The following is a 15,558-nucleotide window of genomic DNA, read 5'->3' as shown; positions in this document are numbered from 1 at the left end:
GTATTTCAAGCAGGAGTTTTGATTTTGATGTCATGTAATTTAAACCCTTTTAGACTTAAATACATGAGGGAAGCCAATTCAGAGTGGAATGCATACATTGGTCTGAAGCTTTTGATAGCTTATGTCATGCAGTTTAGTGCCATAAAGTCTTTTTACTCATATAGTTCGATTTGATGCTTCTGCAGCATTTAGACCAGCATTTAGTCAACAAAATTTTTTGATGATGATGATGATATCAATCATCAGTGGAATCTGAACGTGTTACTGTAGAATATGAGTTTGAATGTCATTGTTCTTACCGTGTACAAATGGGTGAAACAAAAGGCTTTGATTTATCCTAACTCCAGTAACCCTGCCCAACATTCTTGTGTCCCCCTCATAAAGCCAGGCCTTTGGGTGCTATATCAGCGGCAAACCCCGAAAGCATTTACATTACTATAGGGGTGTGAATATTTTGCAGTCTCACAATATGATTTGATTCGATTGTGATTCTAGGATGTCCAATTTCAATTCAGAATTGAGTATCAGTCCAAACCGATTCTTGATTTAATGAATAGAAAATGGGGCACAATGTTGAATCTTTTGCTTCAGAAAACTGTGTGCCAAACCATTCTCTGGTGTCCTTAATTTGTTGAAATACAGTATGGAACAGAAATGGAAATTAAGATAAATTAATGTCTTTTTGTGCTAAAAACTTAAATTTGAAAGCATACATGCCTGTTTTGGAATAACAAACAAAGGGATGCATCGTGTTATAGTGTTTGTTTGTTAGCACGTCCGTTAACTTTACATTTGATCCATTTCCATGCCTTGTACTTTAACAAACTCCTCGTTCAGATTGAACACCACAGACTTCCAGTTCACTCAGTATCATCCTCAAACCTTGAAGATGAATAGTTATCAAAAGCTTTCGCCTACGTCAAACATGGTGCGATCCATTTTCATGCTTTGCCATAAACCATCAAGTCCTTATAACTTCAACATACAATTTCCCATGTACACCTAAAACTGTCATATCCATAGAGCCACCTACTGGACACAAGAATTCAGACAAACACGTTTTTTTCTCCATGTCATACACTACAAGATGACGTGCAACTAAAAGGTGAGCGCACCATGTGACAGCGCCACTGCCCGACATGCGATGACTGCGAATCAATAATCAACACATAATTCACCAAAAATTAGTTGGAGGGATTTACACCTGTAGTACATTTTGTATTTATGTAGATTGTGGGGAGTTCTGCTGACTTCAGCAAAAATGATTTAATACAGACAGGAGCAGGCCACCAAATTATAAAGGAACAACTTCCTCATCCCTATCTGAACCAAACTTCACAGCCCTGAACACACAGGCCAATATACAGTCATAGTCACAGCGCCACATGTTTGATACAGGAATTGACAATTAACTTCTTTCCTGCACTGTCCGAAACATGGACAGTTAAGAGATGTGTATGCAAAAATCGGGCAATGGGGCCGGGTACACGGCACGCCCGACAGCAGCATGTCTCGATGCGTGCAGACTGCGAGGGCCCATTCATCGCTGCTTGCAGCTTTCGTCATCATCATCATCATCATTGTCATCATCATCATCATCATCATCCTTTCCATAACCTATTCGTGATTGAAAAAATGCACAAAAAAAAATTGAAAACGTCCAACTGATGAACTTTGTTGAGATAATCACATGTTGGCAAGAGTACACTTCCATCTTATTTAGTCATATTTACTAATGATAACAACATGTGAAATGTTGGCTCATAAACTTTTATTATTTGCTTCTTTCCTAGAGGTCGTCAGATAGGTTGTCAGATAACAATTGCACTGATGTGAGAAAGCAGGGAACAAAGGAAACCATGTGCTACTTTTATCGGCCCTGACACGACAGTTGCTTGTTGGGTCCTGACTGGATTAACAGAGCAAAAGGCTGAGTAGCTGAAACCTGATCCATTACTCTGGGGTTGATTAGAACGACTGCCAGGACAGAGCAGAGCGCAGAGCTCCTTTCAGTACAGTGATGGTGACTAACAACACACGGCGGTGCTGAATTGCTGACACACACGCAGCTGTAGATTTGATGCAGAGCTGCTCATTGTGTAGCGTCACTGCTCACAGAGAGATAGTGGTGGGGGTGGGGGGTGGACAGAGGGGTATCATGCTGCTGCTGCATCGTTTCCATGCGGGGTGTGTCCCTCCGTTGGCAGCTTGACTGTCCCTCTGCCCTCCTTTTTCACCTCATCCTTGTCTCCTCGCTCCTGTGTCCCCTGTTGCCAGGAGTGAGCCCTCGGGAATAGCAATGACGCTAGGCTAGGGTTTTGGAAACAAACCCCCACCAGAGGACTGGCTGTCTTTAAGGAACTGCAGCGTTCATGGTGAGTGAGCATTTACAGTCTGAGGACAAGTGGCTGAGCTTGGTGACCCTCTGTCTCTCTCCTTGTCTAGCAGATTCAGAGGGTATTGGCAGTCAGAGTGTGAAGGAGAAGAGCAGAGGAAGAGGATGGATGGGGTTTCACATAATAGCCTTTTTCAGCTTGCCATAGCACTGAAACAGGATGATGGTAGTCAGGATATCTCTTTAAAGATGAAAACGTTTGTTTTCTGGCTTGGGTTGACTTACTGACAACCACCCTTGTTTGCAAGTAACTGGACCAATAACGTTCAACTTGCTACAAGAAAAGCACGTGCAGAGCGTGGCATTGCCATCTCTTCTATTTTGCCATTTTGAAATGTGTCAAGGGATTTCCTCCTGCTGTTATCACTGAGACAGTCAAATAGACACAGGTCTCATTGGACAGATTGAATTGATGGGAGGCTGATTATTTCCACTTTTCTAGTTAAACATGTATAGATGGAAAAAATGCAGAAATATATCTAAGCATTTGTTGCCAGTGGTCGTAGCTTCATCACTTTATCTTAATAACGTAGATTTCTCCATTTTGTCTCAACAAGGCTGCCAGATCAGAACAACCTCACTATGTGGAAACTGTAACTCAATTTTTGTTTTTGCTGCAGATCCATAATAGTTACTATGTGTAACTAGATATGATAAAAGTGTTCCTGAAGCGTTTTCACAGCATTTATTAATGGATTTGGCTGAGGCTAATGGGGTTATTTCTCACATCGCGTGTTAAGTAAAAGTAAAAGTAATGGTTCCGAAATTAAACCTTCTACTTGTTTGTGTCCAAAACAAAATGCTTTCTTTTGGTTCATAATGTTTGTTTACATGAGCAGAATCATAATACTAAAGTATAGTCATAGCACCTACACACTGACATGACAGAAACATGGTGACATTTTTGGTCATTCAAAAACGGATACCCTTAGTCGTGCAGCTTGAGATATTCAGTGAACGCATGAAAGTGGAAGACCATAAGCACATAAAGTATTTTCCTTAAATGTACCACAAGAACTATTTGACTGGTTATGAAATGGTCACCAATACTGACATCTCTATATTAGCTACATAAGGAAATGTCATTGGGTAAGTTCGTAACAAATGTGATGGCAGTTTTTAGGATTAATTGAGGAGTCTCACAACCACGGGAAAAAAGCTGCTCTGTAGTTTGGTAGTATGTTCAGGCATTACGTTTACCACCACCATTTTCATATAAGTTATTAACCTTAAATTGCCACAAATGGATACAAGACCTCAACCCCAAGCATCCTGCAAAGGGCTGTGTTTAAACAAGTTAAATACCTTCAATGTGAAACTGCAGGAAATGTTCCATTTGCATTTTTTGTCAAGATCAAGAACTTGAGGGGGAGATTGTTTTATGCAATTATCTGTTTTAAAAAAAACAACACCACCTACCTGCTGACCACACAGAGGCTATCTTACTCATTCACACATTGTTCTGTGCTTTATGGACTTTCGAAAATGGTTTGGGGCTACCTCAAAGGATTTCAGGTTAAACGCAGTGAGGTTGACATGCTGTGAAACAAGGCTAAGCACTCTGCTCTGTGGCCTTTCATCTCACAGCTTCCATTATTGACAAAGCTAGTAGTGTTTTCCTGAGGATGTGATGCATAGGTACCAATCCATAGCAACACAGGACCAACATTTTGTAACAGTGGTGTCCTTAAAGCCCATTTTTGCACCTTTTTGCACATCGTAGGCACTTGTACCCAGTTGTGTTTATCCTCACGTGTTTACCCACATATTACTTTTATTTTAAATGTTTCAGACGTTTACAGATGTTTACAGCCACGTCGTATGATGTTATTTACAGTATGGTTTAATGTCTGTACAAGAAAATAATTCCAGAGTGCTGATTCCTTGTCTTCCTATAGTTTTTTTTTGTTTTTTTTAACTGTAAAGACCATTAGCAGTCAACATGCCAGCCAATGCAGCCTGAGAGCTCTTACCAGGAAACTGGAGAGCTTGTGATAAAGCAGGTTGCCCTGACGGCAGGTTATCATGGGATATAGTTTCTATTCCAGCAGCTTAAATTAGGGTGTGTATGTGTGTGTGTATGTATATATATGTGTGTGTGTGTATGTGTGTATATATATATATATATATATATATATATATATATATATATATATATATATATATATATATATATATATATATATATATATATATACATATACATATACATATACATACATACATACATACATACATACATACATACACATGACTATACTTTAGTATTATGATTCTGCTCATATATATGTATATATATGTGTGTGTGTGTTCTTGCTTGGTTGGAATGAAAACCTGCAGCCACATGGCCCTTTACTGGATCAGTTTGACATCACTGATGTATATGTATATACATGTATGTATGTATGTATGTATATGTATATACATGTATGTATGTGTATGTTTTGATGTCCTTTCCTCCTCATCAATCAAAAGTTCAGTCAGACTCAATTATATTTCTTTGTCCCTCATGGCCAATGGATGGGACCAGATGGATTAATAAAATTGGTTGCATCACTAACAGTCACGCATGCACACACACGCTCTTATTGTAGGAATAGATTTTCCTGTCTGTGTTGTTGTTGCCAGTGCTGATCAATGTGAAAGTCCCTATGGCAGCACAGTGTTAAGCTGATTGCTTGCAGTCCTCAGCCTGCATTATTAACTAGCTCAACACACACTGGAGGCCATTTTGGACACGCAGAGGGGTGTGTGTGTGTACTCATATTGCATTTGCCCTATTTACAGTAGCTTTCTAATTAACTAGTTATACAAAGTAGCATCTTCCAAAGGCTTCCTTTTGAAGATTTCCCTGAACTAGTGCTTTGTCAGCTCCTTCATGCTGACTTCTGGATTAAAGCTCAAAGCTGCTAAAACACACACACACATATGCACACAGAAAATGTAAGTCAGCTGCTAGATGACCTTTTGTTAAACTGCTGGGAGGCCTTAGCTTTAAAAGTCACATGGCCTCTTTCTGTAGGTCTGCATCAAACTCCCAGACTCATTAGACACCAGCTGACAAATGCTCAGAGGCCATAAGTGCATTGTCACAAGGTTTTCATGACGAAGAAGATAATTCTGTGTTTGTCTATGACCTCATGTACATGCCTTCCTTTTCCTCTCCCGACCTTTAAACCTTCACAGTCTATGTCAGACCACAAAAGTAGTTTTGAGGCCAGTTGTGACCCTTGTGTTGGGTCGACCTCTGGTTTTGCTAGTCCAGTCCAGTCAGCTTTTTGAGCTTAAACTAGTTTGATTTTATGCAACCCGACTGAACCAGGATTTTCCATCACTAATTCATGCTCAAAATAAAAAGGGGGAAAAATTTGACCAGAGTTACTGCTAACTGCTACCAGCTGTATCTGCCATGACCTCTGTTAGCCACGCAGCTAGCTGTCCAGACTGGGAGCTTGCAGGACTAATGGAGTATTGTTGTTTACACTGCTAGCACAGGGGCTTTGGACAGGGCTAGCTTGTTGGCATGCTAACTTTAATAGATATCTCTGCAACACAATAAATGGACCTTAAAACATCATGATTGTTAATCCATCACATTCTGCTGATAATCTTAGGGAAAATTCGATTGTTTTGGACTGAGATTCTTAGATATTAGATCTATATTTAGCAATTTGTATGCCAACTCTACTAAATCCAGCTTAAATTGGTAATAAGCAATATGACATGTATTGTTTGCATGGCTGTTGGCATCCAGTGGCAGTCACATGATGCACAACACGATGCACATTGGAATAATGTAAGATTAACCTAGTATATGAATTGTTATATTATTATGTAAGTATGTATGTATGTATGTACATGTCTGTGTATATATCCAAGTGTGTGTGTGTGTGTGTGTGTGTGTGTGTGTGTGTGTGTGTGTCAATGTTGCAGACCTCTCACCGCTGACAGCAATGTGAAAGTAAATATAGGCCAAATGAAACTGACCTAAAAGGAAGTTATTTTCCCTGCAGCATTGTTGTAATTTAAACCCCACTTTCGTTGTCTGTCAGGAATATGAAACAAAGAGTGGCAGAGCTGGACCTGGCAACCCAACGTCTCCTAGGCAGAGTGTGAGGAAAAACCTGGACTTTGAGCCCCTCTCCACCACCGCACTTATACTGGAGGACAGACCTGCGTATGTAGACCTTTAGGTCTTTGGACTATTCCACATTTTTCATTCTGCCTCTTTGGAAGTTTGCTTATCAGGCAACAAAGCCTTGTCTGTTGTCTTTCTATCTTCATCTTTCCCTCATTCCTTGTGTATCAGTCCTCCCTCTAGTGCCGGGTCATTAGACTCTATTCAGTATTGTTCCAGCTCCTGTTTGTATTGCAGGCAGTGAAATAGAACTGCTGCTGAAAGCCTTTCGGCAGCATGGCTCCATTTCCCTGTTTTTTTGTGTGTTTTTTTTTAGCATTCTATATTTTGTTAACATACAGATAGACATATGGTGAGCGTCATCTTCCATTCAGTGTTGCTGCTCAGCTGCAAGATTAGCACATATGCTGGATAGACGTGAAAAATGAATACAATGAAAACAATGGCATGAATTAAAATAAACTTCCTTGTTTACACACAGAAAATCTAGCTGGAACTATGACAGGCAAGACTGAGTTCTGCTGCTGCTCGGGTCTGTTGTTGCATGGCACTTTCCACCTCTTTGTCCTTTTCACTGCCTCCCTCTACTGGTAGAAATAATCCAGAAGATCTGCATCTGGATTTGTGGAATGGAAAATGAGTTGTTGTTTTTTTTGTTGTAATCGGCTTTGAAAAAACTTGCACTGCAATCACATGTCATCCTTGCTTCACATAAGTATTCCACACTCAGATTCAGTATGCTGGAACAGAAAACAAGCACCATTTTCAGTAAATATGGTTTAAGGCTTGAGTTAATTTTCAGTGGAGAAAAGGGTTGATATTAGCCCCTTGTTAGATAGAAAAGGCTGCATATTTGCTGCAAGGTAAAGGCGGCAATGTCTAAATCCGTGGATCTAGCCACAAAAAGGACAGCCAAATTGGCGACTTGCTGCCCAGTATAAAAACAGGTATTAAATTGATTCTGCTAGAAAATATCCACCAGCTAAGCATTTTTTCCCCAGGCAAAATGTATGCATATTGGGTATGATTTTAGTATTTAATTATTACAAAGTTAACTCTTCATTGTTCAACTCTTCAAGTGCACCTCGTAAATTATCGAATTGTATTCTCGTATGGCCATGAAGTGTCCCTTTGTGTGTCAAACTCCAACACAGACAGCAGAGAGGATAGAAGCAGTGCACCTGTAGATTACATCAAAACTCTTTTTCTTACCTGGCCAGTGTGTTGGAAAGCCTTGGGAGATTTGGTCACCAAACAGACATTTACTAGTTAAAATATACCCTGTTGTGAATTTCTGTCAAGACTTTATGAATATCCTGTTGCTGTTCAGCTGCTCATCTCCAAAGTGGAGCGAGGGCAGACCACCTCTTGCTAAATCCAGCTTGTATAGATTGTGAATTTTTTATTGATATTCATTAATTTACTCTGTCCCTGTGTATAAAATGGTCTTCATCAGCACAAATTATTGTCTGAGAATGAGAGTGAATTGTCTGAGAATAAAGAGTACATTTTAAATTAGGTGTCATTGAAACCTCAAAAAAGCTTCCAAATGGTATTTAAAATACAGTTGTATAGTTACTCACGCAAAGTCAGGGGAGGGCTCCTGACCTGCTCCTGTCTGTCTATGGTTTTCTCTTAATACCACACAAACCTGCTTAACACAAATTATGCATGTTTAGCTTAGGGAACACATAATCACCTGTTTCCTTTGCCGTTGATGTTTGTGTGTGACAGTAATCTGCCTGCCAAGTCAGCTGAGGAGGCACAGAAACACAGACAACAGTATGAAGAGATGGTGGCCCAGGCTAAGAAGAGAGGTGAGCGCATTTGGCAGAGTAATCAGTAATGTTCTCTTATTGTATTTTATCAGTGTTCAACTGCAGAAAGTCAGCTCCCCTCTGGAGCCTGGAATTCACCACAGCTACAAACTGGAATCTTTAAAGCTGGATGGCAAAGTAGTTTGATCCATCCTGCCACAGCAATCAACTACCACGTATAATCTATCTATCTATCTGTCTATCTGTCTATCTGTCTATCTGTCTGTCTGTCTGTCTGTCTGTCCGTCTATCTATCTATCACATCTACAGAGTTGAAGGAGGCTCAGAAGAGAAAGAAGCAGCTGGAGGATCGGTGTAAGCTAGAGGAGAGCATTGGCACAGCCGCCCAGACCTGGAACCAGGACATCTTGCCTAACTGGAGTACAGTGTGAGTACACACACAAGGTGCCTCTGTTCTACCTTGTAGTCATACTGTCATTCTTACTGTAAATGTCCTAGAGGTATAAGGGCTTGGACTGAGATTAGTAATTCTTTCTTAGACATCAAAAGTAAGGTTTTGTGTGGAGGGTTCATGTGATCATCATTTTCAGATCAAGTCTCTGTGATGGATGGGACTTCACACTCTCCCACAAACCTCCTCTAACAGGTGGACTACTCTGAATTAGAGGGGCAACACTGTAAAATAAGGGGTGAAAATGAACAAGGAATAATATATGTATAGGTTAAGGATCACTTTTAATCACTTTTACTCTGGCGGAAAGTAATTTCCTGTATCTGTCTACAGTGGCATTGGAAGGACTTACCCGGCCCCCCTCTGGCTCTGAGCAACAAATTATCATTTTGTATGAAAGTCATAAATAATCGATTAACCTATTAATCAACCTTCTTGACTTCCTTTCCAATTTCTGCCCTCCTGCAGGTGTACATCTCGACGTGTGAGAGACCTTTGGTGGCAGGGCATCCCCCCCAGTGTCAGAGGCAAAGTGTGGAGCCTGGCTGTGGGCAATGAGCTCAACATCACACATGGTACGTGGGTGTTAGCGTGTGAGTGCATCTGACAGTGTGAGTTATCTGTAAACCTGTGATTGTCGTATAATGTTTGCACTGTTCACGGACTGCTCTTTGTTTTGCGCTCAAAACAAAACACTGTGATCTCACATACACAAAGCCATGTGCAGCGATTTGTCTCTATTTTTAATTTAATAAATGGCACTAAGATTGATAAAAGAGGAAGGAAGAGTGCGTCTATTAAGAAGTTGCATTGTCAAATTATTCCCCCAGTACAAGAAAAAACACGCAGAATTTCAAATAGTTCTGTAATCAGTGAGCTAATAGTCATGCATGTGCACACACACATACATACAAACATAGACTGCAAACTGCCTCTCCACTTTGTTTCAGAGAAAGCCCCTCAGCAACCTCAGGGTTACTTGCTGACTTCTGAGCTGGTCCACTCTGCTTTGTACTACTCAGCCCTCAGCCTTTTACTTGGAGCACAGTCTTACAGCACAGCACACAAACACACACACACATAAACACACACTTATCTAGACACTTTTGAAGGGAACTGAGCATTTTTTGTCAAAATTGATTGTTGATTTGATAAAGTTTTTATTGGTTTTCATTATCAAAACAAACATGCGTCTTCACAAAGTGCATTTCAAATAACATATGCATACTTAATATATACATGTTTGCTACAATTCTGTCTTTTTGTTTGTGTATATACACATAATCATAATCCAGGTACTTTTTGGTACCGGCTCCTAATTGGGTCGGTACCAGGGTACCATTAAGATTCTGGACTAACGGCACTGTTATCGGGACTTTCGATGATTTTTTTGATCAGTTTTTGACATGGATGGTTTTTGAACGTCTACCCAAGTGTAATGACTACAAACTTAGCAACAAACTCTGTGACTTGACGTCGCAGAAACGAAACCGGGTGCCGCTGCCACGGTGCTGCAGTCTTTAGCGTTAGCCGGGATGCTAACTTTATTCGCTTTGTTTTAGCAATAAAACACACCACACTCCTTTAGTTTCATACTATGCGTGCGCTCCAAGTGTATGGTGATGTTGCTTACCCCGAATTTCCACTGGATACTGTCCTCAGCGTTACTGTCCGATCCGGTTTTGCTCCGCAGTTCACCGGAATGTCGTCTAGTAAACATCACCGGTTGCATTTTGAGACCACAATACGGCCTCACGACGCACAGACAGCTGGCGTCGTGAGGCCGATGAGTTTCCACGATAATCACATAATCACTCGCGACCGCAGTTATAGGTATGTGTCATAAAAACAACAGGAAGTATTCCTGACCGAAGGATTAGTAGAAGAGCTTGTGTTTGTTTTGAAAAGTAACTGGATTTTATATTTTTATTTCGATACTTGACTTCCTGTCTGCTTGGTGCTAAATTCAGCTGCATCGTGCTCTGGCATCCACCAGATATAAAAGTCCTGGTTATCTGTTCCGGAGTATTTGTAATTGCATAGCTTCTGTTCTGTCGAAGCTTCATTATTACCTTGTGGTAATAAAAGAAGATTGACTCTTTTGACATCTTGTGAAGTCTTCATTTTTTTTAACTCAAAATTACATGTTGTAGTATCAATAAGAGTATCGATACTGAGAAGGAGTATCAGTATCGATAAAATCCTAACGATATACGTCCCTAATTAGGAGTTTATCTCCTTATGACCATCCTTGAGGTATATATCCAAAATATCTGATTTTACTTGCAAAGGATATTTCACATTCAAAAATGTCAATGTTTCTCCAGTGTCCTGGGTGCTGAGAAGGGCGGTGGTGTGGGTGTTTGGGTGGTGGAGCTCTCCTTTTTCGTCTCTGGTGTGCTGGTCCCTGTGCAGGTTTTGTTGGTTCGATTGAGGGATATGGCCCAGCGCAGCGTTTTTCAGTGTCTTTGCTGTCATATACGGCAGTATAATTTAGTAAAAATGTGCTTGTGCATATACTAGATGTTATACAGTAATGTGACTGGTGGCTGGGGGTGCCCGCCAGGAGGGCAGTTCTGTTATATATCTATGTGTTGACCAGTGTTCAATAAAGCCTCAGCCAAACTAGAGAAGCCTCCTTCACAATTATTTGCATTTGTGAAGGTAGAAATGTTTTCTCTTTTAAGTTGTACATCATTGTAGAAGTTGTCCATATTGAGGGTTGGGTGATGGGCCAGGTATATGTTGGGTCTGAGGGCACAATCCCTTGAGATGCTGGCATTGATTCCTAAAAAAATTTTATGGTGGAAATCTTTTCGTGGGAACAAGGTGCACATGACTATCTTTGTGTTGGGAAAAGTGTTGCTGGCTTTGTTGATCACTGCTCGTATTGATGTTGCTACCCGTTCCTGCTGGGTTCTCAGAACATTGGTGCCTGTATGGATTATAATGTGACTCGGGCTGCCAAGATGTTCTTCAGACAGCAGGTTAAGAGCTCTGTTGGTAGTGGAACATCTGACTTTAGTATGCTGTGGTTTGGAAACAGTCTTTTTTTTGTCTGAGTATTTCCCATTAGAGTCCATAAGAAAGACAATGTCCAATGTTCGTTGTATGTGGGAGTTAATAATTGCTCTGCTGGGTGTTGCCGTTCATAGGAAAGACTGAGGTTGTCTGCAGTTCTGGTGGCTGCTGCAAGTCAGGAGAGGCAGCCAGTGGGCTGGTGGGGATTTTTGGTTCTGGGAGGTTTGGGTTTTGGTTAGTAGGAAGTTGCAGCTGCTCATTAAGACTGTTAATTGTAAGCTCTCTCTCTCTCAGCTTTTCAGCCAGTGAAGAGATCTCTTTCTTGTTGTCAGTTCTCTGTATATCCCTTAGCAGTTTTGCAGCTGGAGTTGTCTGTGGGGGGTCCAAAGGTAGAGTGACAGCAGGGCCAGATTTCACTCTCTGTGCTCCTGCTAGTGTTTTGAGGTTTTGAAAATCCAGTTGGAAGTTTTTTAACTTTCCTTGTACCAGACTTCCGGTGGTGACGCGCCCGAGATGGCTGCTTAGGTGAAGCAGGCCGAGCCAGCTTTGCTGATTTCTCTGTTCTTTTATAAATTATATGTTGCAAAAGTGCTCATACCGCTGGCGAAACTGTAACTGCTAAGTAATATGTCGGTAAAAAGCCACTATTTTACCCGTAACCCCCCTCAAAACCAACATGGCAAGAACATCTGACTGTGGATGCATCTAAATTGGCGGAATCACCTCTACAAGACGCCACAACCGTGATGACTGAACTGCAGGGCATCAAGTCTTGAGAGCCTAGTGGCGGATGTCTCTGGGGAAAAAAGGGGAGTTGAGGCAGTGACCAAAACAGCGAAAAGCCTGGGCTGCAGAATCCAGAATATCAAAACTGGAGGACGAAGCGGTAAAAAGGGCCCCGGTGGTGAACGACCTAGCAAGACAGAATAAGATACTGAAGGAGAAAATAACGGTGTTGGAGGGCTTTTCCCAGTGCCAAAACATACGCATCGCGGGTGTGAAAGAAGGAATGGAAGGTCGTGACTGGGATGGCCATATGAAAATACTGCTATCGGAGGCATTGGATATTAATGTTGAATGTTGATGTCGTGGACCGATCCGATGGATCCTGGGACAACAGACACATCATTGTCCGGTTCCTATGGGACAAGGCCAAGGCTGCTGTGTTAAAAGCTGCGAGAGAGAAGAAGCAAATCACCTGGAATGGTACGAGGATTTTTTTTCTTCCAAGACCACGCGCAGGAGATTCAAGAGAAATGCAATAAATAGGAGGTGAGATGAATTCTCAGCAAGCGTAATGTGGAATATGCCTTGCGATACCCAGCAACAATGACCTTCTCACTGAACAACCAGCGGCATGAGTTCTCATGCGCGGCGGATGCCAAAGCCTTCCTCGCCCGCCACGAAGGTGAGGGGACTGCGGGGACCAGCAGAGGAGAAGAGTGCGACACCGACAACACATTGAAATATACTATAGAACAACGCTACTGGAATGATGTAGAAAAAATGCTGTGAAAGTTTGAACTGAATGAGAGTGGTCATAATATGGATGTGGACAGAGACATTTTGTATTTTAAGGGATTAAATGAACCCCATGGATACTGGCCCGAGTAAAAGTACTGGATGGTGCAGGGAGCAACTGCCAGTGTGGACAGAAACTTTATTTATTGGACTTGTGTTTTCTTTCGGACTGTTAACATGAGCAGAGAGGGTCTGGTAAGATATAATTTGTTTCCTTCTCTTAATGTAAGGGGGCGCACATGAACAAGTGTGTGTGTGTTTGTGTTTGTTGTTGTTTTTTTTCGGTATCTTTGCTCCTTATCTCTCATACAATTATCACTGCATGATTGCCTTTAAATTCAAACTTCAATGATTATGTCATAATCCTTGTTTAATTCAATGATTATGTCATAATCCTTGTTTAATTCAAGGATTATGATGTAGTAGTTCAGTCAAGCCTTAATATAGGACTTAAAGTGTATTGCAATGGATAAAAGTGATATGTAAAAACTCAGGGGGAATGGAGAGTTGGCTGCCCCAGAAGGCGCAGCTGAGATCCATGGGATCCATGTACCATGTAACGGAAGATTCGGTGTTGGAAAGTAACATGTTCATAGACTGCGTTTGCAGTGTGTTTCTAAGTTTGTGTTTGTTTGTTTTTTGTGTAACCCTGAGTGTCTAATGCAAATATAGCTTTAATATTTGTAATCCTGTATTTCAGAAAACTGCTAATATCAACCAGGGGCAACCATGACTGTGGGACTTTATTGGGATGGTAGTAGACTAATATCTCAGCAGAGCAATATGGAGCTGTTTAAAATTGTAACCTGGAATCTATCAGAGTGTAATAATGTGTCCAAAAGGAAAAAAAACACATACCTGAAACAAAAAAGTCTGATATAGCCCTCATTCAAGAAACTCATCTTAATGATGAGGAAGCAGCAAAACTCAGCAGCAAAGAGAATGGTTTGCACAGGAATATCATAGTACAATTTCCTCGAGAAAAAGAGGGGTGAGGATTCTGATAAGGAACAATATAGACTGTCAGGTGCATACACAAGGAAGGTAGATGGGTTACATTGGATGTCACTTTAGAAGGTCAAAGGATGACTATTGCTAATATTTATGCTCCTAATTCTGTTAACCTGGATTTTTTTCACAAAGTCTGTAACTTAGGGAACAATGATATAATTCTAGGAGGGGTTTATTTAAGTCAGGGAATTAATAATGGATAAAATTTATCAACCCACTCAAGCTAACTCACTGGCAATAGATGTGTTGTATATATGTATATGTGTGTGTGTGTGTGTGTGTGTGTGTGTATATATATATATATATATATATATATATATATATATATATATATATATATATATATATATATATATATATATATATATATATATATATAAATATAAATATATATATATATATATATATATATATATATATATATATATATAAATAAAATCTCTCAGAAAAGCTCCTTATCTCACTCCAGCTTTTCATCACTAGAGGGCAGCCACAAGTTAGAGCACAGGCTAGAAGTTTCAGTGTACTGCAACAAAAATGAATGTCTGCTGGAAATGACCTAGATGTGATTTTTTGATCACCTTTAGTGTTTCTGGTGCAGAGTAATGGAGAGAGCTAAATGCTTTTATCACCTGCAATGGTTATTGTGTAGTCATCATCTTCTCTGCTCAGCATATTAGGCCTTTGTGTTTCTTTCTGTCTCTCATATTGACTGTGATGTGCTATAATTTGTCCCTGCAGAGCTCTATAACATCTGTTTGGCCCGGGCAAAAGAAAAGTGGAAGACTTCGCTAGCACCTTCCTCAGAGCCTGAGATTGAAGGTAAAGACACAATGCAAAATGCACCGGCCACTTCCCTAATGCTGTGTTAGTGTTTCCTAATGTTAGACAGTGTCTTCCAGATGCTGGTTCATCAGATCGAGAGTCAAGCCTGGAGCTGATCAAGCTGGACATCTCAAGAACTTTCCCCCACCTGTGTATCTTCCAGCAGGTCAGTGAGGGAACCACCTCATACAAGACTGATGTTTTAAATGATTCTGTCTACATCGAGAAGATGTCTCTGTCAGCCCTTTTAATTGAACACAATGTTACCCTGCTAATGTGGGCAAGAAAGGGTGAAACTCTGATGTTATTGTATCAAAGTTGTATCAAAGTAGATCTCTGGGGAAGCATGTGTCTACCAGTTTATTTCTCACTTCTTTGTTGAATTGGCTTCATTATTTCTTCATCAGGGTGGGCCATA

General features: G+C 40.6%; 1 protein-coding gene across 4 annotated transcripts in view; it reads left to right on the top strand.

Moving 5' to 3' along the window:
- tbc1d14 (TBC1 domain family, member 14) overlaps positions 1-15,558 on the top strand; it is a 72,600-nt gene that overhangs the window by 40,905 nt on the left and 16,137 nt on the right. For 3 of the 4 annotated variants that reach the window (XM_037112182.1, XM_037112184.1, XM_037112183.1), the window contains exons 5-11: positions 6,448-6,572; positions 8,268-8,350; positions 8,621-8,738; positions 9,231-9,337; positions 15,057-15,137; positions 15,218-15,306; positions 15,548-15,558. The exon at positions 15,548-15,558 is cut by the window's right edge and continues 61 nt beyond it. In XM_037112182.1, coding sequence (XP_036968077.1) covers positions 6,448-6,572; positions 8,268-8,350; positions 8,621-8,738; positions 9,231-9,337; positions 15,057-15,137; positions 15,218-15,306; positions 15,548-15,558 — 614 coding nt within the window. Of the gene's footprint in view, positions 1-2,127; positions 2,376-6,447; positions 6,573-8,267; positions 8,351-8,620; positions 8,739-9,230; positions 9,338-15,056; positions 15,138-15,217; positions 15,307-15,547 lie in introns of those variants that run through there. The other variant, XM_037112185.1, reaches the window with a different exon arrangement.

The sequence above is a fragment of the Acanthopagrus latus genome, chromosome 10, assembly GCF_904848185.1.
Source record: "Acanthopagrus latus isolate v.2019 chromosome 10, fAcaLat1.1, whole genome shotgun sequence".
NCBI lineage: Eukaryota > Metazoa > Chordata > Actinopteri > Spariformes > Sparidae > Acanthopagrus > Acanthopagrus latus.
Note: the sequence above shows the minus strand (reverse complement) of the source record. Positions and strands in the feature narration are given on the sequence as shown.